Genomic DNA, 24,272 nt, shown 5'->3' with positions numbered 1-24,272 from the left:
CATTCATAGGTCCCTTACTCCTGATTTTTGCAGTTCTGCTAATTGGGCCCTGTGTCCTAAACTTCCTGACCTGCTTTGTCAGTGAACAAATAGAGGCTATAAAACTTCAGATGTTAGCCTCCAATTATGAGCCCCTGCAACAGGTAAATGATGATGCTTACTCCAACAAAGGTTGTGAAAGCATCAAGAGGGGGGAATGTGAAGGAAAAGCCCAGCTGGGCTAATGAGCTAAGTCACAAATCTAAGTGTGATAAGTGTCGGTTTACTGATGTAAGTTCTGCTGGGCTAACTCATAAATCTGAAGTTAGTGTCAGTTTACTGGGCTAACAAGCTAACTCGTAAATCCAATCTCAACAAGTGTCAGTAACGTGATCTGTTCCAAATTGATAAGCTCCAGTGTACTGATTCCTTGCTTTTTTGTTGTTTGAACCTTATTGGCTAATAGCCCCATACTTGTAATTAACCCTATAAAACCTTATGTGCACGTCTTGGAGGTGCTCAGAGCTTCGGAGCAGAAGCCCCTCTGAGCCCGCCGGCGTAATAAATCTGAGTACTCCAACCCTCAGAGTGGTGCTTGTTTCTTGGCTGGCCTGTCATTTCCGTAACAGGACTCCTGTTCAGAAAAGGGCTGTTTGCATGTTCAGAAAGGGGAATTTTTGGCCCTCTGATGTCAAATTGTCACAGAGTAGACGCTCACAGATGCCCAGTTGGAGGGTCTGTGGTTCTAACTAGTTGTAACCAGCTGAGTCTCGAAGTGGGCACAGATGATTGCAAGTTTAAGAACAACAAAATTTAGTCAAACCTCTTTAGCTACATGATACTTGAGGATGTGCAAGTTTTGTAAAAATAATTAAAACGAGCTCAAACAGCGATGCCTGTTACAGATTATGATTTACTAAGCCAGTTATAGTTTAATGGATCTGATGACTACTTTTTGTTTCAAAGATCTTAACTTAAGCAGGAAGCAAAGCTGCTCTTCAAGGATCAAAAGACACCGCTCCAAATCCCTAAGGGACGTCTAGCAGGAGAGGCAGAGGGACAGCAGAAGCCCCGCCCCAGCCCCGCCCCTGGTCCCCCCCGCCCACCCGTCTTCTCTCCTCGCCCCGCCCCTCCGCTAGCGCCGCGCTCAGTCCCCTCCCACAAGCGTCACGGCCAACGCGCTTTGCGCTTGCGCAGTTTCCCCCAGACCGGGAAGTGGATTGCGGAGCGGAGGTCACCACCGGGAGCTGAAGTCTCACGTAGGTGCGTGAAATTCCTCTTTCTAAGGTAGTAAATCTGCACTTTAGGGATAACCCCATACGTCCTCAGAGTGTGGGAGCCACTGCGGAATTTAAAATCCCCGCACCTGCTCTTCCACCCTAAGTAAATTCGAAAGGGCTCATGTCATTTTGGGCTTAAAACCATACTGACGCTGGTCCCTGCCCTTGGCTTGTCTTCGTTCGGAAACGGACACACCGCCTTTCGCGATATTTTCCTTCATAAACCCTTTACTAACCTCCGCCCGCCGTGTAAAGTCCCTCCTCTTGTATAGACGGCGCCGCTCCAGGTCGGAGATCCTTTCTTTCGCGTCTGAAACCGCTCTGAGGCTGGTCTCTGCCCTTGGCTTTTCTGCCTTCGGTCACGGAGACACCGCCTTTTGTGATATTTTCCTTCGTAAAACCCTTTACCCTCCCTTCCCCCAGGTAACGTCCCCTTCCACGAGGTGGACTCGCGCCCCCAGCCTCGCCCTCTCGGCCCCTGGAGGGCGGCGCCGGCCGCCCCGCTCCCGTGAGGCCGCGTCCTCTCCGGGGTCCCGGGATTCTGGGGAGCCCGGCCTCTCCTGAAACCCCCCTCCCTCCCAGCCCCTCTGTCCTCGCGTCCTCCTCAGGCCGGTCCTTCTGCTCCGCGGGCCTCCCATTCATAGTCAGCCCTTCCCCCGACCTCGTGTAGGGGGAGGTGACCTGGGCCAACCATGTGGCACTCATGGTTCTTCCATCCCAAATTCCACCCTGCTGGAAAATGGTGCTGGGAGAGAAAGAAAGGGCAAGTAGTGACTAGAAGAGCAGAGGAAGAGAGAGCAGAAAGGAAGTCTAGCCACCTGGGGTTCCAGAGAGTGGGGAGGAAAGGTGGGTAACAGGATAAAAGGAGTTAGCCCGGAGAACAGAGAGTGAGCAGAGATGGAGGAAGAAAGAGGCAGAAATAACGTAAAGATTTAGGGCAATCAGAAAGGCTGGACAGAAGGAGCAACAAGAGGAGGCACAAGTTGCAGAGTGGGGCAGGACAGTTGTCACCAAAAAATAGGAGGGGAGAGACAGCAGGAGAGTAGAGGGGAACAAAAAGAGAGAGACAGAAATAGGGAGACAGATAAAAGGAATGAAATGGAAACACATAGTAATGCGGGTAGAGGGGGACACGATGCAGATGGGTGGTGAGTTGTTTGGATGCGGGCGATTAAGTCGTGATATATTGATCTGTGGCTTTAGTATCTAATACATTTAAAATTTGTTTGGATTTTACAGATGAGGATGAGAATTGCAAAACTCCTGTCTGTAAGGCTTGTTTATTTTGTAATTACTTGTATCAGAAGATAACTTACATTTGCAGCCCCTGTTCAGCCCGGGGACAGTAACTTGATTTACTGAGTTGTGAGTCACCCCCTTCCCATTTCGTGATACAGGGTAGAGATCAAGGGAGAGGACACGTGGGGTAAGAAATGACTGACTCTGTCAACACACGGTGCCTCTTTAGAGGAACATTAAAAGGGGGGGGGGGGTTGTGTTGGATTTGCTTTTTTCTTTCTGATTTCTTTGTATTTATTTATTATCTTGTAATAAATCTTAGTATATTCAATTTCTACTTTTCTACAAATAATAACTTCTGAAATAAGCTTTGGTGACCTTCTATAATCAACTCATGTCATTCTTTTCTAAATACGATATATTCTCAATTTTTCCATCTTTGACACCAGAATTTTTAGATTTTTAAAAAATCACAAATTATTTCACTTTTAAATTTTTTTGAAGTTTACTCGGTGCTGTGTGTTTCTTCCTCTTTCTCTTACATACTGGAAAAGTTCTTTGTTAACTAGTAATTTTAGACTGTTTTGACAAGTACTTGGTAAAGATGTCAATGATCTTTTACATTAATAGTCAAAACCTAATTTTACCAGTTAGCCTGATATTCCGTGTTCTTCCCTTTTTGATGATCTGTTAAATTGGTGAGCTGGAAGGTGACATGAAGTTGTTCCCTCAGGTCCCTCTTGACTGTCTCTGCAGATGGTGGAGGGTGGGCTGAATGGGCTTGGAACCTTCTTCCAGCAGAGCCCATCTGTTCATGATGAAGTTTGCTCAGAGCTTTCTTCTAAGCTGACCCCTTAAAATGTTTTCCACATCAAGTGCTGTTGTTTTGCAATTCTTATTAAATTGTTTTACTGTGATTTTTTTCTGGAAAAGAAGAACTAAATGCCTGGTATCAGTGTGATGAGACCTTGGAAGAGATGTTCCCTTTGCTCAAGCACATGTGAGAAGGACCTGGTGTTTTAAATGTTGAGAGTGATACAGGCAGACTCTGCCCACTGGCCCTTCAGGCTGCTTTCTCAGCATTGTTATATCTGGTCTTTTCGCTCAATTGAGACCTTCTCTGAAATGTCCAGACCTTCTCTCTGGACCTTAGCAAGCCTCCTTATAACATGGAGATTGGAGTCTAGAACAGAAACTCAGTGCAAGCAATCCTTAGATGCCTTTAAAACTCAGCTACATGATGTCCCCAGTTACTGATATGTTTTCCCAGAAGGGCGAGCTTCTTGACCTTGATACTGAATGCCCAGGGTCCCTTGGGTGCAGCTTGTGCCTTCCTGTTGGGATGCCTGTACCTGGAGACCCCTGTTCTTTTTGGCCCTGTTGCTCAGTCACTCATGCATGGAGTAGAGGAAGAGAAGTGGGGAACATGGAGGGGAGCCTGTGAGGTCTGCAGGAAGATTGTGGAAGCAATGTGGGCCTAGAGGAGCCTAATGAATAGTGTGTCCAGCTGTTCCAAATGTGGATATGAGACATCTGCTTGGAGCACCTGGAAGTGGGTTTGGGCTAGTTTCGAGCTGCCTTGCAGGGTTTGCAGTGCTGTGATGCCTTACCTCAGCTTCTTGGGACACAGAGACTGAGCCTGAGCTTTGCGTGCCTGTCTTTAATTGGGTAGCTCATGATCTCACCTGAAGGGGAGCGAAGGAAGTGGAGTCAGACAGAGAGAAACTTGATCCAAGGCCTGAGCAAACCTGGGGGCTGTGGGTGCAGGAGGATGGAGGCCTTGGTCCTGAGGGCCTGGATCTAGCAGGTGCCCCCCAGCCTCCACTCCACACAGTAACTTCTGTGGGGTCTTTTAGGAGGGCAGGAATCATCGTGTAAGTGTAGAAAGTTTCAGATCAGCTATGAAAGACACAAAAGAGAATTTGGAGTGTTTCCTTGAAAGATGTGTATCACTGGAGACATCTCATGTTAATTTCTGGAGATGACAGTATTTGGATTGGGGTAACTGTGAATGAGCATACTGTGTCTTCTGGTCTAGTGGGTCCCTGGGTATCCTCCTGTGTGTTATTCCATCATAAATACATGCATTATTGGGGCTTGGTATATATTTCATAAAATTATATAGCAGAGTAGGTGGTTCATTGTTGAGTGTCTGGGGACTTACTAAGTTAGTGTGAGTCCAGAAGAGAAATGATGGGTCCTAAGCTTCCATGGAAGGATTTTTTTTTTTTTTGGTTGTCAAATAACCCTTTATTAGATCATTTTCCTTCGTAGTTCTTAACTCGCTGGGCATCCCACCGCACCACCGTTGATGTCCTCTATGATGTTGTGAGCGTGGTGGCCACCAACATTGCAGCCCACAGACTGGGCAGTCCCCGGGATCTCTTTAATGGTTCCAGAGAGCTCTCTAGCTAGAGATCGGTGCTGCGTCTATCAGGCAATGTTGGCAGTCTCATCAAAAGTGATGTCTCCACTGTGCTTGATATTTTTCTGCTTCTTTCTGTCTCTTGGTGGTTCCTTGAGGGCTTTGATGTTGAGGGCAGAAGCAGAAGGTACCACCTCAGTCTGGGCCTGTCTGTTCTGAATGGTCAGTTTCACTGTAATCCTCAGACCCTTTCAATCGCCGGTCGCCTTGGCAATGTCATCACCAGCCTTTTTTGGAGACAGACCCAGGGGACTGATCTTGGGGGCCAAGGCAGATGTGGCACCAACTTCTCCACCAGTGCACCTCAGGTATACGACTTTGATCTCTGGTCTCGTTGGTGGAGGTGGCTAGTGTCGGATGAACCCAGATTCGGGACTACCAAAGAAAGTTGCACCTTGGCCTCCTCAGAGCCAAAAGCCAAAAGCGGAAGGATTTCATTAGAGAAGGCCTGATGGGGACAGGTGTATGGGTTCAACTTGAGAGGGGTCACAAAATCCCATAACAGAGGGAATGTTTGTTCCAAGAATCAGAGTGGGGAAGATGCAGCTGCTCCTTCCTTGCTGCGGGCCCAGCGTGGTTACCCTGACGTCCTCTCCCTGCGTCTCCAAGACGACACGTGCACACAAAATACCGAGAAAGGGGAACCCTTGTGCACTGTTGGCGGCAGTGTGAACCTACAGCTTTGTGGAAAACAGTATGGAGTTTCCTCAGAAATTAAAAACAGGACAGGCTTGGTATCTCGCAGTTCTGCTTCTGGTTGTGTACCTCAAGGAAATGAAAGCAAGATATTGAAGGGGACGCCTGCACCCCCGTGACCCTTACGGCACGTGTGCGTATTTTCACAACAGCCAGGATGCAGAAACAACCTCAGTGTCGGCTGATGGACAAATGGATAATGAGGACATTGTGCAATATTGTTCAGCCATAAAAATGAAGGAGATTTGGCTTTTTATGACAAAATGGGTGAACCCAGAGGACATTACACTAAGTGGATTAAGCCAGACAGAAAGAGACAGATATTGTATGATCTCCCTTACGTGTAAATTCTAAAAAAGTCAAACTCACATTACCAGACAGGAGAATGGTGGTTACCAAGGGTTTGGAGGTGAGGAAGATGGGGAGATGTTCGTGTAAAGGTACAAATATTCACTTGTAAAATGTGTAAGTTCTGGGGGTCTAACGTATAGGATGGTGACTGTGGCTAATCATACTCTGTTACTATATTTGTGAAATTTTTGGAGAGAGTAAATCTAAAGTGTTCTGAGCACAAAGGCCCAAAAAATGGTAATTGTGAGTTGATAGATGTGTTACTTCCTTCATTGTGAAAAACAGTTCACAGTGCATATATCTGTCAAATGATCACATTGTATAGCTGATAGGTATATATGTATATATACACATCATTTTCATTCGTCAGTTATAGCTCAATAAAGCTGGAAAAAACAAAGAAAGGGGGAGGTGTGCTGGGCTTGCCTCCTCTCAGAGGTGCTCAACCCAGGCTTCACATCTGGTTGATGAGGTGTTTTGCACATGTATGCGCCTTGACTAGAGATTCCCTTTCACATAGTCAGTGTGGAGTCCTGCCTCAATAATATTTAAAGTTCCCGGTGATTCCAGTCTGGGTCCCTCACTGAGCATCCTGACTCAGTCCTCCCATCCTGAGGGCTGGGATCCGGGCTGAGGGGGAGAGGGCTCTGCTCTGCGTGGGGATGGATCAGGGCCTGGTCTGTGACCTGAAGGGGGCTGTCAGGTCCAGCTGAGGCACCCGCTGCTGTTGTGTAGGGGAGGGGCTCACCAGGAGGGGAGGGTGATCTGAGGACAGTGTGGGGAAACTCCCTTGTTGGTGTGTGTGTGGAGCTTCCTGTCGTGAGTCCCTCCTGTGACAGTGGGCAGCAGAGGACTGTCTGTTCCACGTGCTGAGGTCTCCCCTGTGTGTGTGGTTGTGGCACAGGGAGGGCTGTGTTGGTTCTCAGCATTAAGCAGCATCTTCTAACTTTCAGGATTGACTTCTGAAGACTCATGTTCCCCGAGGAAGAAGCCCAGGAGAGGAGGAAGAGGACAGAAAAGGACTTGAGAATGGCCCCTTCTCAGGTAAAGTCATACTCTCACTGGATTCTCAGTCTGTCCTTCCTGAAATGCCCTTCTTTGGACTCGCTAATCCTGTCTGACTCTGCAGTGTCCTGCCTGACACCTGTACATGCACAGTCACCCGGGACCCTCCCTCAGCGCCTGTCCTCCCCACTCAGACTCCACCTCCGGGACCCCGGGACCTGGGACTTGTGAAGCGGCTCCCCGGGCGGCGTCCTGGGCGGGCTTCACCCCCGTGGATTGGAGACGCGGAGTCAGTGCTGTGGGGCAGCAGGGAGGGTTTAGGGGCCCATCTGGGTGCGCTGTCTGCTGTCTGTAAACCAGAGAAAGAAGCTGCGCTTGGTGGGGAGAGTATAGCTCGGTGATAGAGTGCCTTTCTAGCATGCGCAAGGTTCTAGGTTCAATCCCCTGTACCTCCATCTATCAATCAATCAACAAACCTAATTACCCCCAAAAAAACATACTTCCCAAAAAACCAAATTAAAAAAAAAAAAAAGGAAAAGAAGAAGAAGCTGCACTTGGAAGTCAGGTATTTATATGCATAGTACCTGGTAAATTCTGGAAAAGAGACCAGTAGGGGTAAATCAGTTCTCACATTTTGTAGTAGACTTAAAGCTAAATGAGTGAGTATTTCAAAATTTTAATGACTGGGAATGAAATAGAAAGTTAGAGACATCAGTGATAGAGGGTGTTTTATTCCATCATGGATTTTAAACTGTGTAATCCACTTAAATGTGTGACATTTGGAGATTCTTGAAATTATTTTTATCACCTTCATTCGTCGGAGGTGTCTTGTCACTCTGTTGACCGTATCCTTTGACACACACAGGGTTTTTTTTTTTAAGTTTGATGCAGGTGAGGTTTCAGCTTCATTCTTTTATTGGTGGATGTCCAGTTTCCCAGCACCATTTGAAGTGTCCTTTCCCCATTGTGTAGTCTTGGCTCCCCTGTCAGAAATTGTTTGGCATATATGCAAGGGTTTATGTTTCAATATCTTGGTCTGTTTTATTCGTTTATTTATCTGTGTTTATACCAGTACCATACCATCTTGCTTTTTAAAGTGTTTTGAAATTGAAAACAGTGTGTCATCCAACTTTCTTCTTTTGCAAGAGTGTTTTGTCCATTTGGGGGTCCCTTGAAATTCCATGTGAATTTAATATTTTTTTTCTATTTCTACAAAAATTGCCATTGGGATTTTCATAGGGATTCCATTGAATCTATAGAACACTGTGGGTGGCGTGGACATTCAACATTAAGTTTTTTTTTTTTAAGTGAAAGCAAGTTTATTTAGAGAGGTACACATTTCATAGATAGAACGCGTGAATCCCATCTCAGAAGGGAGAGCGGCCTAGATACCTTTTTTGATTTCTTTCCTCAAAGTTTAGTGGGTTTGGGTGTAGAAATCTTTCGCCTCCTTGGCTAAATTTATTCCTAAGCCTCTTTTCTTCTTTTTTTTTTTTTTCCTGATGTTATGGTAAAAAAGATTGTTTCTCAGTCTCCTTTTCAGATTTTTCATTGTGAGTGTATAGAAATGCAGTGAATTTTGTGTGTTGATTTTGTATCTTAGGACTTTTCTAAAATCATTTTTTATTTGTAACATTCTTCTTGTGGAATCTTTATCGTTTTGGATGTGTCAGATCTTGTCATCTGCAAAAAAAAAGATAATTTTACTTCTATCTTTTTCTTGTCTGATTGTTCTGATTTGGTGTTTCAGTATTTTGTTGAATAGTAGTGCAGAGAGTGTGCATATTTGGCCTTTCCTGACCTTAGAGGAAAAGCTCATTTTTCACCACTGATTTTGATGTTAGCTGTGTGCTTTTAGTATGTGGTTTTTATTAAACTGAGAGAGTTTACATTTTTATCTTTAAATGTTGTTGAATGTTGTCAAATGGTTGTTTTTGCATCAGTTCAGATGATCATGTGTTATTTTTTTCCTTCATTCTATTGTGGTGTATTATATTGTTCTTGTTGCTGTTGTTGTTGTTGTTTTATGGAGGCACTGGGGATTGAACCCAGGGCCTTGTGCATGCTAAGCACGCACTCTACCACTGAGCCATACCCAATACTGATTTTTTTAATGTTGAATCATCCTTGCCTTGTAGGTTTTTGATTACTGCATCAATCTCTATGATTCTGCTCATATTTTTTATTTCTTTATGATTTGGTCTTTGTAGGGTGTATGTTTCTAGGGACTTACCCATATCTTTTAGGTTATGTAATTTTTTGGCATAAAATTGTTCATAGCACTCTCTTTTAATCCTTTTTAAGATTTTCTGTGATTCAGTTACGATTTCTCTTCCATATCTGATTTTAGTCAGTTGAACATTGTCTTTTTTTTTAGTCTAGCTAAGTATTTGTCAATCTTTTTTTGGCAGGGGGTGGTAATTACGTTTATTTATTTATTTATTTTTGGAGGAGGTACAGGGGACTGAACCCAGGACCTCATGCATGCTAAGCATGTGCTCTACCACTTGAGCTATACTTGCTTTTGGGGCGGGGGAGGGAATCAGTGTTTTTAAAATATTTTTAGTGAAGTATAGTCAGTTTAGTTCAAGTGACAGACAGAGTGTCTGTGACACAGTTTTCTCCTTTGAAAGACAGGAACATGCCTTTCTCTAATGAGCTGTTACGTAGATGACAAATTCATACATGTAAAGCATTTAGAGTGACGCTTAGCACATAAGAAGTATTCAGACACCTTTAGTCCTTGTTGTTAGCATTGTCATAATTTAAGTTTTGAGCTCTCCCTAAAGCCACTGTGGACTTTGTCGTCTCTGATGATAGCACTCAGACCGTAGCTCATCTAGTGAATATCACTCATTGTGTAGAACAGAGTATCTACCACTTCTGCATAGGCAACCTGTGGTTGAATTTTATTTGTATGTTTTTCATGTATTGTTCACAAGAATGAGTAATCCACACTGAATGAAGGATATTATAATCTTTATGAAAAGGCATAAGGAATTAAAATTGTAGACCCATAATTCACTCCAAATACCTTTCCACGGATCTGTCAGAACACACACTTCAGCTGACTTGATCCTTACCCCTCTCTCTTCTCATTTTGTGTGCAAATAAGAGCTCTCCTCATGGCCCCTTGGGAAAATGTTTTTCATTTTAGGGAAGTTTGACCTTCGAGGATGTGGCCATCGAGTTCTCCCAGGAGGAGTGGGAGTGCCTGGACCCTGCTCAGAGGGCCTTGTACAGGGACGTGATGTTGGAGACCTGCAGGAACCTGCTCTCGCTGGGTGAGGAGAACTGCCCTCTAGAATTCAGGATCTGCCCTTAGGTGTCTGCATTTTCCCTGTGTGCCTCTTGGGAGCCTGTGTTTTGCTTGACTGATCTGAAATCCCTGTTGCCTCAGACGTGAAAAGCTTCATGGTGTCGTGCCAGGGGTTTAAACTTGCTCTTTCTTCGGCTGATCTGCCCACCTTATGTTGCACCGAGAGTTGTTCCGCAGCTGAAATACTGATGAAGCCCAGTTGGAAACTTAAAATATCCAATTCCCCATTTTCTACCCCGTGCTTTTGATTCCCTACTTGGAAGAGAACTAGATGTCTGCACATTATACTCTTCCCCATGCATTCTGAGGAGGCAAGCAGTGAATGAATGAATTTGTGAAATGTTTTCCAGATCCGTTTTTCATGTACTCTTTCCTCTGCTGATCAGAGAGCTGGGATTCTGGAAAACCCATAGCACATCATTTATTTCTTCTTAGAGGCAGGAATTTTGGTTTCTGACCTGAATATTATTTGCATTTTGGAGCAAGAGCAAGCGCCTTGGACTGTGAAGAGTGACGTGAGGATAACAAAAAGCCGAACAGGTGGGAATGTATGAAAAGTACGAACCTGGGTCAGATCTCAGAAGGGCAGAGAGGAAGCCACAGTGTTGACAGTGTTTAGAAATCTCTCCGTTTGTCGGAGAATTCTTTGGGAAAACAAGCTTATTACTTGTGACCTCGTGGGGGAAGTTTTTCCTCTCCCGTACGTACCACACTGTCCTTCAACATGTAAAATTCATCCTGTCACTTCTCTGGTGCTGCAGCTCCACTGGAGACAGAGCCAGAGTCTTTGTCAGGATCTCTTTGCCCTCTGGCTCCTGTCAGCTTCTTGCCTTATTTGAGCAGCATGTGGTGAACTGTTCAAAGGAATGTCCTTCCCCGTTGATCACTTCTTCCATACTTGATCCATGGGATTTTCCATTTTTTGTCTATGTAGATAAGAGCTGAAGGCTCATAGTCCTGAGCCCTGGCCCGATCTCAGTTTCATTCTCATTTGCTGTACTTGGAAGAACTAATGAAATGATGGGAAACACTGACTGCCCTTTGTTTCCATCTGTCGCCCCGGATCCTGCACGGACCTGCCTCAAGCCCTGCCTGCCTGCTCAGGTCCCTCAGCCCTTTCTTCTGTTCTGCTTGTGCCTCCTCCTGCAGGGGGGTGTGCAAAGGGGCAAAGGGCGGGATCTTCTGTGCTTGTTACTTAGGAAAACTGTAAAGGCAGTGGACGGAGAGAGTCTCTTTGACCCCCAGTCCTACTGGGGAGCATATATGAATCTTCCAGGCTCTGAGCTTGGCATCTGGGTAGAGCGCAGGGTCCCACATTAAGGGTCTATAATATCTGGCCCTCATATCTTGTCTTTTTCTCACTCTTTGACCTCTTTACCTGGCCTGGGAATGTAGACTCTTCTCGGTGTCATGTTTTTTTTTAGTTTGCGTGACTTTGCCTCTGAGATTGCTTTTTATTTATTTATTTATTTATGTTAATGGAAGTACTGGGGACTGAACCCAGGACCTCATGCATGCTAAGCATGTGCTCTGTCACTAACCCTTCCTACCCACCCACCCCCAAAATTGCTTTTAAAATACACATTATTAGAGTCTCAAATTTCATCCTGAGATTTTCGTTGTTGTTGGTTTTGTTTGTTTGCTTGCTTGCTTGCTTGTTTGTTTGTTTTTGTTTTTGTTTTTTGCTGTTGTTGTTGCTGCGATAAGCCGTCTTTAATGGAAGGGTTTTACTTGGTAACACAGCATTCTTGATGGGAATTTTTCCACTAATATGTGGCAGTATAATTCTGCACCACTTGAAGCTGCTGAGCATATTGGTCAGCGTGTCCCAGGACCCTGAGGTGGAAAGTATCACAAGAGCTTGACTGAGCAAGACGTGTTTCCAATTTTTTCCCCCCACTTTTGAGGAGTATTACAAAAGCACGTCTCAAGAGCGACTGTGACAATGAAAGCACGTCTCAAGAGCGACTGTGACAATGTTCTCACGTACTGATAATCGTCCCCTCTGAGCCTCAATAAATGGTGTAGAAATTTCTCCTTGGGAGAACATTGTCCAAGTTCACGTCCTCGTGTCCCTGAGGCTGCTGACTGAACTATTTATTGCTCATGCCACATTTTCACCCCCTGTATGTGTCATTGTTTATCCGACCTCAACAAATACTGTTTCAAAGCGTCCTAATGAGGGAGCTTATGAAGTTGAATGGTGCCTTCAATGAAGTACCGTGTTTTGTTTTGATTAAGCCATTGCTACTTTCATCTTGTACATTTCTGTGCATTTTAAATGAAGTTGGTGTTTATTTAATCATCAGGTTCCTGTATGATCATGCTCTTTGTGTTGTTTTCTTATTTGCAATGTGTGGGAGGATTGAATTTTGGAATGTCCCCTACCGCCCAACACCCATTGTGAAAATGGTGAGCAGACCCTTTTAAAGTTCTTGATAAGTTTTAGTATTAACCTGTTTTCACATACATGATTTGCAAATATTTTCTCCCATTCTACAGATTGTCTTTTGACTCTCCCGAGTGTGCTTTGACACACGGAAGTTTGTCATTTCGATGTAGTCCCATTTATCTGTGTTTACTTCTGTTGCCTGTGCTTTTGTGGTGATGTGTGCTCAATCACTGATGCGTCCAGTGTCGTGAAGTTTCTCTCCTACATTTTCTTCTAGAGGTTTTAGGCTTTTAGGTTGTATGTTTAGAACTTTGTTCCATTGTTAGTTGGTTTTTTAATGTGGTGTCATGTAACAGTCCAGCTATGTCCTTTTACAAGTGGGTATCTTAATTTTCTCAACACCTTCTTTTTCAATAAGCTGCTTGTCCCTCATTGAGTAACCTTGACACCCTTCTGGGACATCATTTGACCACATATGCAAGCATGTATTTCTCACATCTTTTCTACTGGCCTTTCTGTCTTTATACCAGTACCACACTCTTTCTATTCATTTTGCTTTTTAGTAAGCTTTGAAGTAAGGAAGTGTGAGACCTTCAACTTTGTTCTTTTCAGGGTTGATTTTGATATTCCTGGTGTCTTGAGATTCAATGTATGTCCTAGGATGTAAGTACTTTTTTTCCAAAAATGATATTGTGGTTTTGCTAGGTATTGCTTTGAATATCATTTTTAAATGATTTTCAGTTATTATTCTGTAGTTTTATCTTTTTTTTAATTGACGTATAGTTGATTTACAATGTTGTGTTACTTTCTGGTATGCAGCTTAGTGATTCAGATAGATTGATAGACAAATTCCTTTTCCTATTTTTCATTCTAGGCTATTACAAGATACTGAATATAGTTCCCTGTGCTCTACAGTAGGACCCTGTTGTTTATCTATTTTATATATAGTAGTTAGTATTTGCAAATCTCAAACTCCTAATTTATCCCTTTTCAACCCCTTACCTCTCTGGTAACCATAAGTTTGTTTTCTATGTCTATGAATCTGTTTCTGTTAAATAAGTTTATTTGTGGTTTTTCATTGTATATATGTGTGTGTGTTTCCTGTTTCAGATTCTTTTCCATTATAGATTAATTCAAGATATTGAATATGATTCCCTGTGCTGAACAGTAGATCCTTGTTGCTTATTTTATATATATATATTATATATATATAGTAGGGTGTATCTGTTAATTCAAAACTCCTAATTTATACCCCCTTTCCCCTTTGTTTTTTATGTCTATGAGACTATTTCTGTTTTGTAAATAAGCTCATTTTTATCATTCTTTTAGATTCCACGTATAAATGATATCATATGGTATTTTTCTTTCTCTTTCTGGCTTACTTCACTTAGTATGATAATCTCTTGGTCCATCCATGTTGCTGCAAATAGCATTATTTTATTCTTCTTATGGCTCAGTAGTATTCCATTGTATATTGTATTTCTCACAACTTCTTTATCCAGTCATCTGTCAACGGACATTTAGGTTGCTTCCTTGTCTTGGCTACTGTCAATAGTGCTGCTGTGAACGCTGAGGAACTTCTGTCTTTTTGAAGTAGTGCTTCCTTTGGATACATGCCCAGATGTTTGAACCTCTTCATCACTTTTATTAGTATTCACATATTGACATTATTATATTCTGATCCATGAACTAGGGATATTTGCATTAACTTGTTATCTTTTCTAATATTTTTCAGCAATGATTTTAGTTACAGTGTACAAATCTTTTATGTGACTAAGATTGTGCCTAAGTATTTTATTCTTTTTGATGCTGTTTTAAATGGAAATGTTTTCTTAATTTTCTTTCTGATTGTTCATCATTAATGTATAGAAACAAAAATTTTTCCATGTTGATTTTATGTCTTCTGATTTCTCTGAATATATTCATCATTTATATCTGCATGTTTTCTGGGGCAGAATCTCATGTTTTCTACATTATAGTTTATATCATCTCTAAACAGACATAACTTTGCTTCTCCTTTCTCTAATTGAATGCCTTTTTTTCCTTGTCCTTTTTTCTGGCCAGGACTCCAGCTGTATGTTAATAGAAATACTGAAAGCAAGTATATCTTGTTTCGTTCCGGATCTGAGAGGAAAAGCTTTCAGTCTTCTACTGTTGAGTAGGATGTTAGCTGTGGGCTTTTTATATATGTCTTTTAATGTGTTATGGTAGTTTACTTCTATTCTTACTATATTGGGTGTTTTTCTTTCATTTTTTAATGTGCAATTTTACATTGAAAGATTTTCATTTGTTGACCCACACTTGCATTCCAAGAATATATCCTTTTGTGTTAGATTGCATAATCCTTTTAATGTATTGTTAAACTTGGTTTACTCTCGTTTGACTGATGATTTTTGCATTGATGTTTATCAGAGATACTGGTCTGTGGTTGTCCTGTAGTGCCTTTATCTGGCTTTGGTTTTAGAGTAATTCTAGCCTCATAGAATGAGTTTGGAAGTATTCCCTGGTCTTAAAATTTAGAGGGAGAGTTTGAGGAAGATTGATAAGACTGAACTTAACTCTTTTAGATGTTGAGTGGAATTCAGCAGTGATGCTATGCTAGGTTTCCTTTGATTTTGATTAGTGATTTTTGATTAGTGACTCAGTCTCCTTACAAGGTATAAGTCTGTTCAGGTATTTTATTTCTTCATAACCCAGTGGATAGGTGATGTGTCTCTAGGAATTTATTCCTTTTTTCTAAATTTTCCAATATTTGGGCATAGAATTGTCCTCTTCTAATTGTTTTGATTTCTGCAGAATCAGTTGTAAAGTCCCCACTTTCATTTTTATATTAGTGATTTGAGTCTAATCTACTGAAAGGTTCATTAATTATGTCCATCTGATCAAAGAACCAAATTTTATTTTTGTGATTTTTTTTGTAGTTTTAAAATTCTCTTTTGTATATCTCTAACTTAATTTTTTCTTTCTACCTTTCCAGCTCCATTTTTGTTTCCTGAGATCTTTTTTATTTTCCTTTTTAAATTCTTTTCATTCACATGATAAACCAGAATCTTCTGTGTGCATTCCTTTGTATTTTCTCTTTTTAAGCTTTGAGATATAATTAACATATAACATTGGTGTAAGTTTAAGTGTACAATGTGATGATTTGACACATACTTTTATTTCAAAAAGATTACCACATGTTTGTTAAGACATCCATCAGCTCACATAATGACAATTTTGTGTGTAGTAAGAACTTTTAAGGTTTACTGTCTTTTAACTTCCAAGTAAATAATATGGTATTGATAACTAGAATCACCATGCTGCACATTAGATCCCCAGAACTTATTCATTTTACAATTTGAAGTTTATTCTCTCTGACTAACATCTCCCTGTTTCTGTCAAGCCCCAGCCCCTGGTCATCACTATTTTGCTTTCTGTTCCTATTTGGCCTTTTCCTCCCCACACATGAGTGAGAGCACACTGTATTTGTTTTTCTCTCAGACTTATGTTACTTAGCATAAGCTCCTCAAATGCCATCCATGTTAGTACAAATAGCAGGATTTCTTTTTTTTTTTTTTTAATTTTAATTCCAATGAGCAGAGATCTATTTCCACATGCTGCGCCTCCAGATTCTTTTTGTTTTAATGGCTGAATAATATTTCATTATGTAAAGAAACCAGACTTTTTAAAATTCATTCGTTGGTTAGACGCTTCGGTGGTTTCCGTGTCTTGGCTCTTGCTTACGGTGCTGTAACGAACATGGGGTGCGGATCTCTCTTCGTCATAGCGATTTCATTTCTTTCTGACATACGCTGAAATGTGGCATAGCTACATTACATGGTACTTTAAAACAATTTTTTTTTTTAAGGAACCTCCATGGTGTTTTCTCCAGTGACCATAACTAATTACAGTCCTGCCAGCAGTGCAGTAGGATTCCCTTTCTTCCACAACCTTCCCAACGCTTCTAGCCCTTGTCTTTTTTTTTTTTTTTTTAAGTGAAGTATAGTCAGTTACAGTGTGTCCATTTCTGGTGTACAGCACAATGTCCCAGTCATGCAGCTACATACGTATATTCATTTTCATATTCTTTTTCATTAAAGGTTATTACAAGATATTGAACATAGTTCTCTTGCTATACAGAAGAAACTTTTTTTAAAAAAATCTATTGTTATATATTGTGGCTAACATTTGTAAATCTCAAACTCAAATTTAGCAGACATAGTAAACAATCTTATAGTTACAGGAGAAAGGGTGGGAAGGGATAAATTTAGCTCTTGTCTTTTTGTTTATAGCCATTCTAAAGGTGTGAGGTGCAGTCTCCTTGAGGCTTTGATTTGCATTTCCTCCTAAGGGGGGAGCTGGGAGCTGGGAGACGTCTGCCTGTTCCATCTCACTGCACTGTGCCTGGGAGGGATTGAGTCAAAGCCAGAAAACTGTCATGACTGTTCCTACACTTTTTCGTTTTGTGTTTTGAGTGTAGGCATATGTTTGGGTGCTCCAGCTTCTTACCTGAAGTTCAGTTAGTCCAAAGGGGTTTTTTGTTTTGTTTTGTTTTATATTGTTGTTAACTTAGTGTCTCCTTGAGCTAATAAGTGAGTGCCTGGACTTTATTGGTCTGCTGTCTTGCTGGCAACTTTACACGTCTCTTTTTAATGGCAGAGATTGTGTTAAGAGATCCAGTGATATGATTTCCAGGGATTAGAGCAGCCCAGCAAAGGGGACGTTATTATTATTAATACCAAACAAGAAGCCTTAGGCTAAAAAGTTGATATATCAAATTGTTAAATTTCTTTTTAAATGTTAGGTACTTAATAATTTAGTTAGCAAGATTTTTCTTTATTTTTTTAATGTATTTTTAACTTAATTTTTTTGTGGGGGGAATTAGGTTTGTTTGTTTGTTTTTTAGTTCTTTTTAATGGAGGTGCTGAGGATTGAACCCAGGACCTCGTGCATGCTAAGCGAGCACTCCACCACTGAGCTATACCCTCCCCAACTTTCTTTTTCTTTTCTTTTCTTAATTTATTTTAAAATATGTTTTTATTGAAGTATAGTCAGTTTACAGTGTGTCCATTTCTGGGGTACAGCACAACACTTCAGTCATATAGGAACATGCATATATTTGTTTTCATATTCTTTTTCACCATAAGTTACTATAAGGTATTGACTATAGTTCCCTGTGCTACACAGTATAAACTTGTTGTTTATCTATTTCTTATATATTAGTATTTGCAAATCTCCAACTCCTAGTTTATCCCTTCCCAACCCGTCCCCCTCTGATAATAAGTTTGTTTTCTGTGTGTCTGTTTCTGTTTTGTAAATAAGTTCATTTGTCTTTTTTTTTTTTTTTTTTGGATTCCACATATGAGTGATATCATATGGTATTTTTCTTTCTCTTTCTGGCTCACTTCCCTTAGAATGACGATCTCCCGGTCCATCCGTGATCCATGTTGCCTCAGGTTTCTTTTTTAACTAAAATGATCACATCCTAAAATGCACCTGCCTTGGGAAAGACCTCCTGTTCTGTCTGTTTCCTGGAACAGCCCTGCTGCCCACCCAGCCAGGAGATCATCGTTGTGAAACCGTGTCTCCCTACTTCGCTGTGCTGTTGATAAGATCTCATTGTGTCTGGAAGAGCCTGTACAGAACAAACTCATCTGTCTTCTCTGGGTGGCCGTTTCCTACTTTTCCCTTCCAGGTCCTGCTTATTCCATTCCTGAAAATGTCTCTGGAATGTCTGTATTTTTCTCTTGAATATCTGTTCCTGGAAATGGAACTGATGGACATTAAAACTGGCACATTTTGTATTATTACAGATGAAAACCTGCTTTCTCCATATGACATCACACTCTCTTTTTTAGATTTCCTTTTTTGTTGCATGCCCACCATATCATTCAGTGGTTAACAGTGAGAAAATATGGTGCTACCTGCTAAACCAGTTCTTTTCTTCCAAGTTGAGTATGTCCTTTGCCCTCCACCATCATGCAGTCACAAGCTTTGCTCCCACGGGTCTGTTACTCCCCGTCCCCGCTTCTCAGCCTTCCCAGTTCTGACCTTTCCTCATGTGGTGCCTTGATGTGGATGTTATTTCCTAGCCTATTGAATTTCTTCTCCTGAGCCCCCCATTTCCAGAGCCCTTTCTCACCCATCCCGCTGTCTTCCCACACTGCTCATATTGGGGGTGGGGGGAAGGCATGTGATTCGTACAATGAACTAATTTCACTGGATGGAACCTAAATTAATATGCACAGAAGTGGTGACTCAGAAACCATTTCCAGGAAGGATGGTGAATAATGTTAGTTATACAGCTCTGTCCTTTTTTTTTTTTTTTTAATGGAGGTACTGGGGGTTGAACTCATGACCTCGTGCACGCTAAGCACGTGCTCTACCATTGAGCTGTACCCTCCACTCCACCCTCCAGCTCAGTTGTTGTATCGCCCTTGAAACTGTCTTTCTAAACCCTTGGTATTATTTGTAATCTGTGATCTACACCGCTTGGGTGGACAATCATGCTTAAGAACACATTCTGTGAGTCTGTAGGTCCAGGTTCAAATACTATTTCTTTGACTTATTTTCTGGGTGAACTGAGGTTATGCACATTAACCCTGTGAGTCTAATGCCCTTATTTGAAAAATCATGGTAATTGGTGCTTTTGGATGCCTTAGAGTATTTCATGTTCCGTGGTAAAGACTCAAAAATTACTTTTGTTTAAAAGAGTATATTAACGTTCATGTTTACTGTGAAATATCACTTTGTCTACATTATAACTTGTATGTTTTTGTTTGTAATTGATCCTAACAACATTGTCTCTGATCATAGTTCATAAATGTTCAAAGCACACTGTATTAAGTAGATTTTGGGGCCAATGAACTAGGTAGTTTAAACTTACTGCCTAGATAGGGAACAACTCATTGCTACTTTTGTCTTTCAATTCTAAACTGCCATTTGTTTACATTAATCATCAGATAAACTTTTTTGGGTTATTTACCATTATAGTATATTGTTTGTTCTTCAGCATTTACTTATGTACAAGTCTGAAAAAATCATACATAATATAATACTTTTCTCTCAGTTATGAGACAGCAGTGTGCTTACTGCCAGTTGGTGTGTGCTTTGGAATAATGGTGGAAAAACGCCCTTTCTTTGAGAACTAACATAAAGTTTGTGCATCATTAGAGGTTTGTGTTTGAAACTAGACTACCCTAAAGTTATTTTTTAAATTTTTAATAGTTTTTATTTTTCTCAATTCCATATCTTTATTTTTTAATTAAGGTATAGTTGACTTGCAATATTATTTAACTTTCAAGTGTCCAACTTAGTGGTTCACAATTTTTTTTTTTAAATGGAGTTACTGGGGATTGAACCCAGGACCACTCATGTGCTAAGCTTGCACTCTGCCACTGAGCTATATCCACCCCCACTGTGATTCAGTTTTTAAAGGTTATATTCCATACAAGTTTATTTTGAATTACATGTGATCACTTTTTCTTTAGTAAAGAATCCTATTCCTTTAATGTTCCTTAAATTTTGAACATCATGTTTGGGAAGTTTCATAACTCTGTTCAGGATAAGTATTATTTTTGGTTTAAGATTATGTTTTCAGCAAGAAATTATGTATTTACAAACTGTAATTAATAGAATATCTATGGTTCTTTATATCTTGTAGATATCTTTCATATACATGTGATGAAGAAATTACAACCTAAAATGAACAGTGAGAGAGAAGTATTCCAAACAATGAGGTTGGGGAGACATGAAAGCCATGAAATGAAAGATTTTTACTTCCAGGAAATCCAGGAAAATACACAGGAGTTTGAGTGTCAGTGGAGAGATGGTGAAGGAAATGACAAACGAATGCCTGTAACCTGTAAAGAAAATCTCACTGATAAAAGAAGTCAGTGTGGGAGAAGGGATATAGGAAAGAAGCCCGTTGAAAGCAGGCTTGGATCCAGGTTTGGAGATAAACTTCTGATACATCAAACTGAAGGGGAAGTTCTTCAATGTAATCAAGCCGCAAAGTCTGTCAACAGTGTTGACTTGTCACTGCTTGAAAGAGTTCCTCCTAGTGACCAAACTCACATATCAAATACACATGAGAATGCCCTCATCCATCCTTCAGGACTGACACAGGACCAGAAAGCACATGGGGGAAAACCTTACAAATGTAATGAGTTTGGCAAAACATTTCATCAGGGCTCATCCCTCACTGGGCATCAGATCGTCCACACAGGAGAGCAGTCATGTAACTGTGATGAACGTGGCAAAGTCTTTAGTCGAAATTCAGATCTTGCAAGTCATCAGCGAAATCATACTGGAGAGAAACTGTTCAAATGTAATGAGTGTGGCAAGGCCTTTAATTATGGCTCATCCCTCCGTAGACACCAGAGAATCCATACAGGAGCAAATTTATATAAACGTGATGTATGTGGCAAACTTACTAGTTGGAATTCAAACATTACTGTTCATCAGAGAGTTCACGCTGGAGAGAAGCCTTACGAACGCAGTGAGTGTGGCAGAACCTTTAATCATGACATGACCCTCGTTAGACATCAGATAATCCATACAGGAGAGAAACCGTATGAATGTGGTGTATGTGGCAAAGTCTTCAGTCAAAATTCAGAACTTAGAATTCATCAGAGAATTCATACTGGAGAGAAACCCTATAAATGTAATGAGTGTGGCAAGGTCTTTAGTCAAAATGGAACCCTTGCAAGTCATCAGAGAATTCATACCAGAGAGAAACCCTACAAATGTGATGTGTGTGGTAAAGCCTTTATTGTGCGTTCAAGCCTAACTTACCATCAGGTCATCCATACTGGGGAGAAGCCTTACCAATGTAATAAATGTGGGAAAGTTTTTATAAACTGTTCGCACCTTACAAATCATGAGAGAATTCATACTGAAGAAAAGCCATACAAATGTTTTGAATGTGGCAAGGCATTTAAGCAATGGTATTATCTTAGGATTCACCAAAGAATTCATGCTGGAGAGAAACCGTACAAATGTGATGTTTGTGGCAAAGCCTTCAGTATGCATGCAAGTCTAACTTACCATCAGGTCATCCATACTGGAGAGAAACCTTACCAATGTAATGAATGTGGGAAGTTTTTTATAAACCGTTCACACCTTACAAATCATAAGAGAATTCATACAGGAGAGAAGCCGTACAAATGCACTGAATGTGGTAAGGACTTTAGGCAACTGTCTGACATCAGGGTCCACCAACGAATTCATGTTGGAGAGAAGCCTTTCAAATGTAAAGAATGTGGCAAAGCCTTCACTCAGGGTTCAACTCTTGCTACACATCAGATAATCCATAAAGAAGAAAAACCATATAAATGTGATGTATGTGGGAAGGTCTTCAGTCAAAAGTCACACTTTAAAATCCATCAGAGAATCCATTCCGGGGAGAAACCATACAAGTGTTACGACTGTGGGAAAGCCTTTCGTGTGCGTTCAAGCCTCACTTCCCATCAGATCATCCATACAGCAGAGAAACCATATAAATGCGATGTCTGCGGCAAGGGCTTCAGTCAGAATTCACACCTTGTGAATCATCGTAGAATTCATACTGGAGAGAAACCTTACAAATGTAATGTATGTGGAAAAGCCTTCAGTATGCAATCAACCTTAAATTCCCACCGGGTAATCCATATGGGAGAGAAACCACATAAATGTGATGTCTGCGGCAAAGGCTTCAGTCAGAATTACCAACTAGTGAATCATAAAAGAATTCATACAGGAGAGAAACCTTACAAATGTAATGAGTGTGGCAAAGCCTTTACTGTGCAGTCAAGCTTAACTTCCCATCAGATCATCCATACAGGAGAGAAACCACATAAATGTGATGTCTGTGGCAAGGGCTTCAATCAGAATTCACACCTTGTAAATCACCGGAGAGTTCATACTGGAGAGAAACCTTATAAATGTAATAAGTGTGGCAAATCCTTTAGCATGCGATCAACCTTAACTTCCCATCAGGTCATCCATACAGGAGACAAACCATTTAAATGTGATGTCTGTGCAAAATCCTTCAGTCACAGGTCTCACCTTGCGTATCATCAGAGAACTCACACTGGAGAGAAACCCTACAAATGTGATGTGTGTGGCAAGGCCTTTATCTTGCGTTCAAGCCTGTCTTACCATCAAGTGATCCATACTGGCGAGAGACATTACAAATGTAATGAATGTGGCAAGGCTTTTAGCAGGTGTTCACTCCTTAGGCTTCATGAGAAAATTCATACTTGATAGAAACTACAGAAATGTATTCAGTGCGTGGAGGCTTTTAGAGAATGGTTTGACTGTAGTACTCAGTAAAGATGCCATTCTGGAGAGAAATTTTACAAATGGCATGAGTGTGTAAAACCTTTACTCAGGGCTCACATCTCACCAATCATCAGGTAATCCGTACTAGGCAAAACCTTACACATTTACCGAAGACTTAGGTATTGTTTAAACTCAGAGTTCACCAAATACTTCATATTAAAAATGCAGTGAATGTGTCAAAGTTTTAAATGATTGCTCTCATCAGGTGCAGGAAAGAAACTATACAGATATGCTAAACGTGAAAACACGTTTTAAGAAACTGTGTTCTCAGGGTTCACCAAAGAATTCATGTTGGGGAGAATCTGTAAAAATGCAATGAGTATGTGAGTTTTTTGACCAAATCTGACAACAGCATACATCCAGTAACCCATACTAGGAGTAACTTTAAAGTTCTCCAACATTAACCTGAGCTATTACAGAATAATTGCAAGTCATAACATGTTCAAACTTAGGACATGCGAATATCACAGGATCCAGGTCCTATGTGGAAATGGCCCAGTCTCTTCTAATAAAATACAGAATACTTTGAGTAGTCTTAAAAAGGCTGCATGGCTACTCGTGATTTTTAAGAGAATGCTTGAAATCTGTTGATTTTATACCTTTCTTACAGGCCCTTCATGATGGTCTGTGGGGAGGAGTCAGGATGAAGGGGCCAGATTGATAAGGTGTGGTTCATTCATATCCATCTTTCCTGGAGAAAAAAAAAAATCAAATTCGATAGTGTATGAATTTTCATCAGGGAGGGGCAGAGAATAATGTAAAACTATGACATAACTCATCAGACTCACGTTCAGGGTGCCCTTCTGTAAACAGGCCACTGGATTATAGGTCAGAAAGCTCTACCTGCTGACCGTGAACACAGAAGGCAGGACATTAAGGGACTGGACTGTTAACAGGAGGAGAGTGACAGGTTACTTGGGACTTAATTTTGTGGTAGAAATAATGTAGGGGAACTGGTGGTCAGATTCTCCATTGAATGGCAAAGCTGTTGTATAAATCAATGGTTAATGAAAAGTGAGTCTTATTCTTGAAAACTGAATAATGAGCAGTTAACCGTGAATGGAATTTAATCAAAACAAACAATAATTGTATTTGTATGATTCACCTTTAATTGCTGCTACTGTTTTATTTGGAATGTATCATGGGTCTTGTGTTGAATAAATCACTTTTGTCATAACCCTGGATGAATCATGTTCCTTCCACCAACAGTTTTGTCCTGTCTCGGTGTTTTATTACAGAAACAGTGTGCTGTTAGGCTCTGTGCATTGAAAGCATCTATAA

At 40.9% G+C, this 24,272-nt stretch overlaps 1 protein-coding gene and 1 pseudogene across 2 annotated transcripts; one reads left to right on the top strand and one right to left on the bottom strand.

Moving 5' to 3' along the window:
* Positions 1–1,180: 1,180 nt before the first annotated feature.
* Positions 1,181–23,726, top strand: LOC135318414 (zinc finger protein 665-like). Of its 2 annotated transcripts, XM_010982746.3 has the most exons (4): positions 1,181–1,242; positions 6,924–7,014; positions 10,133–10,259; positions 20,332–23,726. In XM_010982746.3, the coding sequence occupies exons 2-4, from the start codon at positions 6,943–6,945 to the stop codon at positions 22,911–22,913; spliced, it is 2,781 nt and encodes a 926-aa protein (XP_010981048.2). In that variant the 5' UTR covers positions 1,181–1,242; positions 6,924–6,942; the 3' UTR covers positions 22,914–23,726. The 2 variants fall into 2 exon arrangements, with proteins under 2 accessions (XP_010981048.2, XP_031312914.1); XM_031457054.2 differs by lacking the exons at positions 1,181–1,242; positions 6,924–7,014; positions 10,133–10,259 and adding an exon at positions 10,332–10,834.
* On the bottom strand, positions 4,776–5,361 carry LOC105091287 (large ribosomal subunit protein uL11-like; annotated as a pseudogene).
* Positions 23,727–24,272: the final 546 nt, after the last annotated feature.

This window comes from Camelus dromedarius, chromosome 9, assembly GCF_036321535.1.
Source record: "Camelus dromedarius isolate mCamDro1 chromosome 9, mCamDro1.pat, whole genome shotgun sequence".
NCBI lineage: Eukaryota > Metazoa > Chordata > Mammalia > Artiodactyla > Camelidae > Camelus > Camelus dromedarius.
This window is presented reverse-complemented; position numbering and strand designations above follow the sequence as displayed.

Excerpts from the sequence above, each read along its gene's own strand:
- LOC135318414 (XM_010982746.3), top strand. The coding sequence starts at position 6,943 with ATGTTCCCCGAGGAAGAAGCCCAGGAGAGGAGGAAGAGGACAGAAAAG. Across the intron at positions 7,015-10,132 it reads TGAGAATGGCCCCTTCTCAG|GGAAGTTTGACCTTCGAGGA; the intron begins GTAAAGTCATAC and ends TTTTCATTTTAG. Across the intron at positions 10,260-20,331 it reads CAGGAACCTGCTCTCGCTGG|ATATCTTTCATATACATGTG; the intron begins GTGAGGAGAACT and ends TATATCTTGTAG.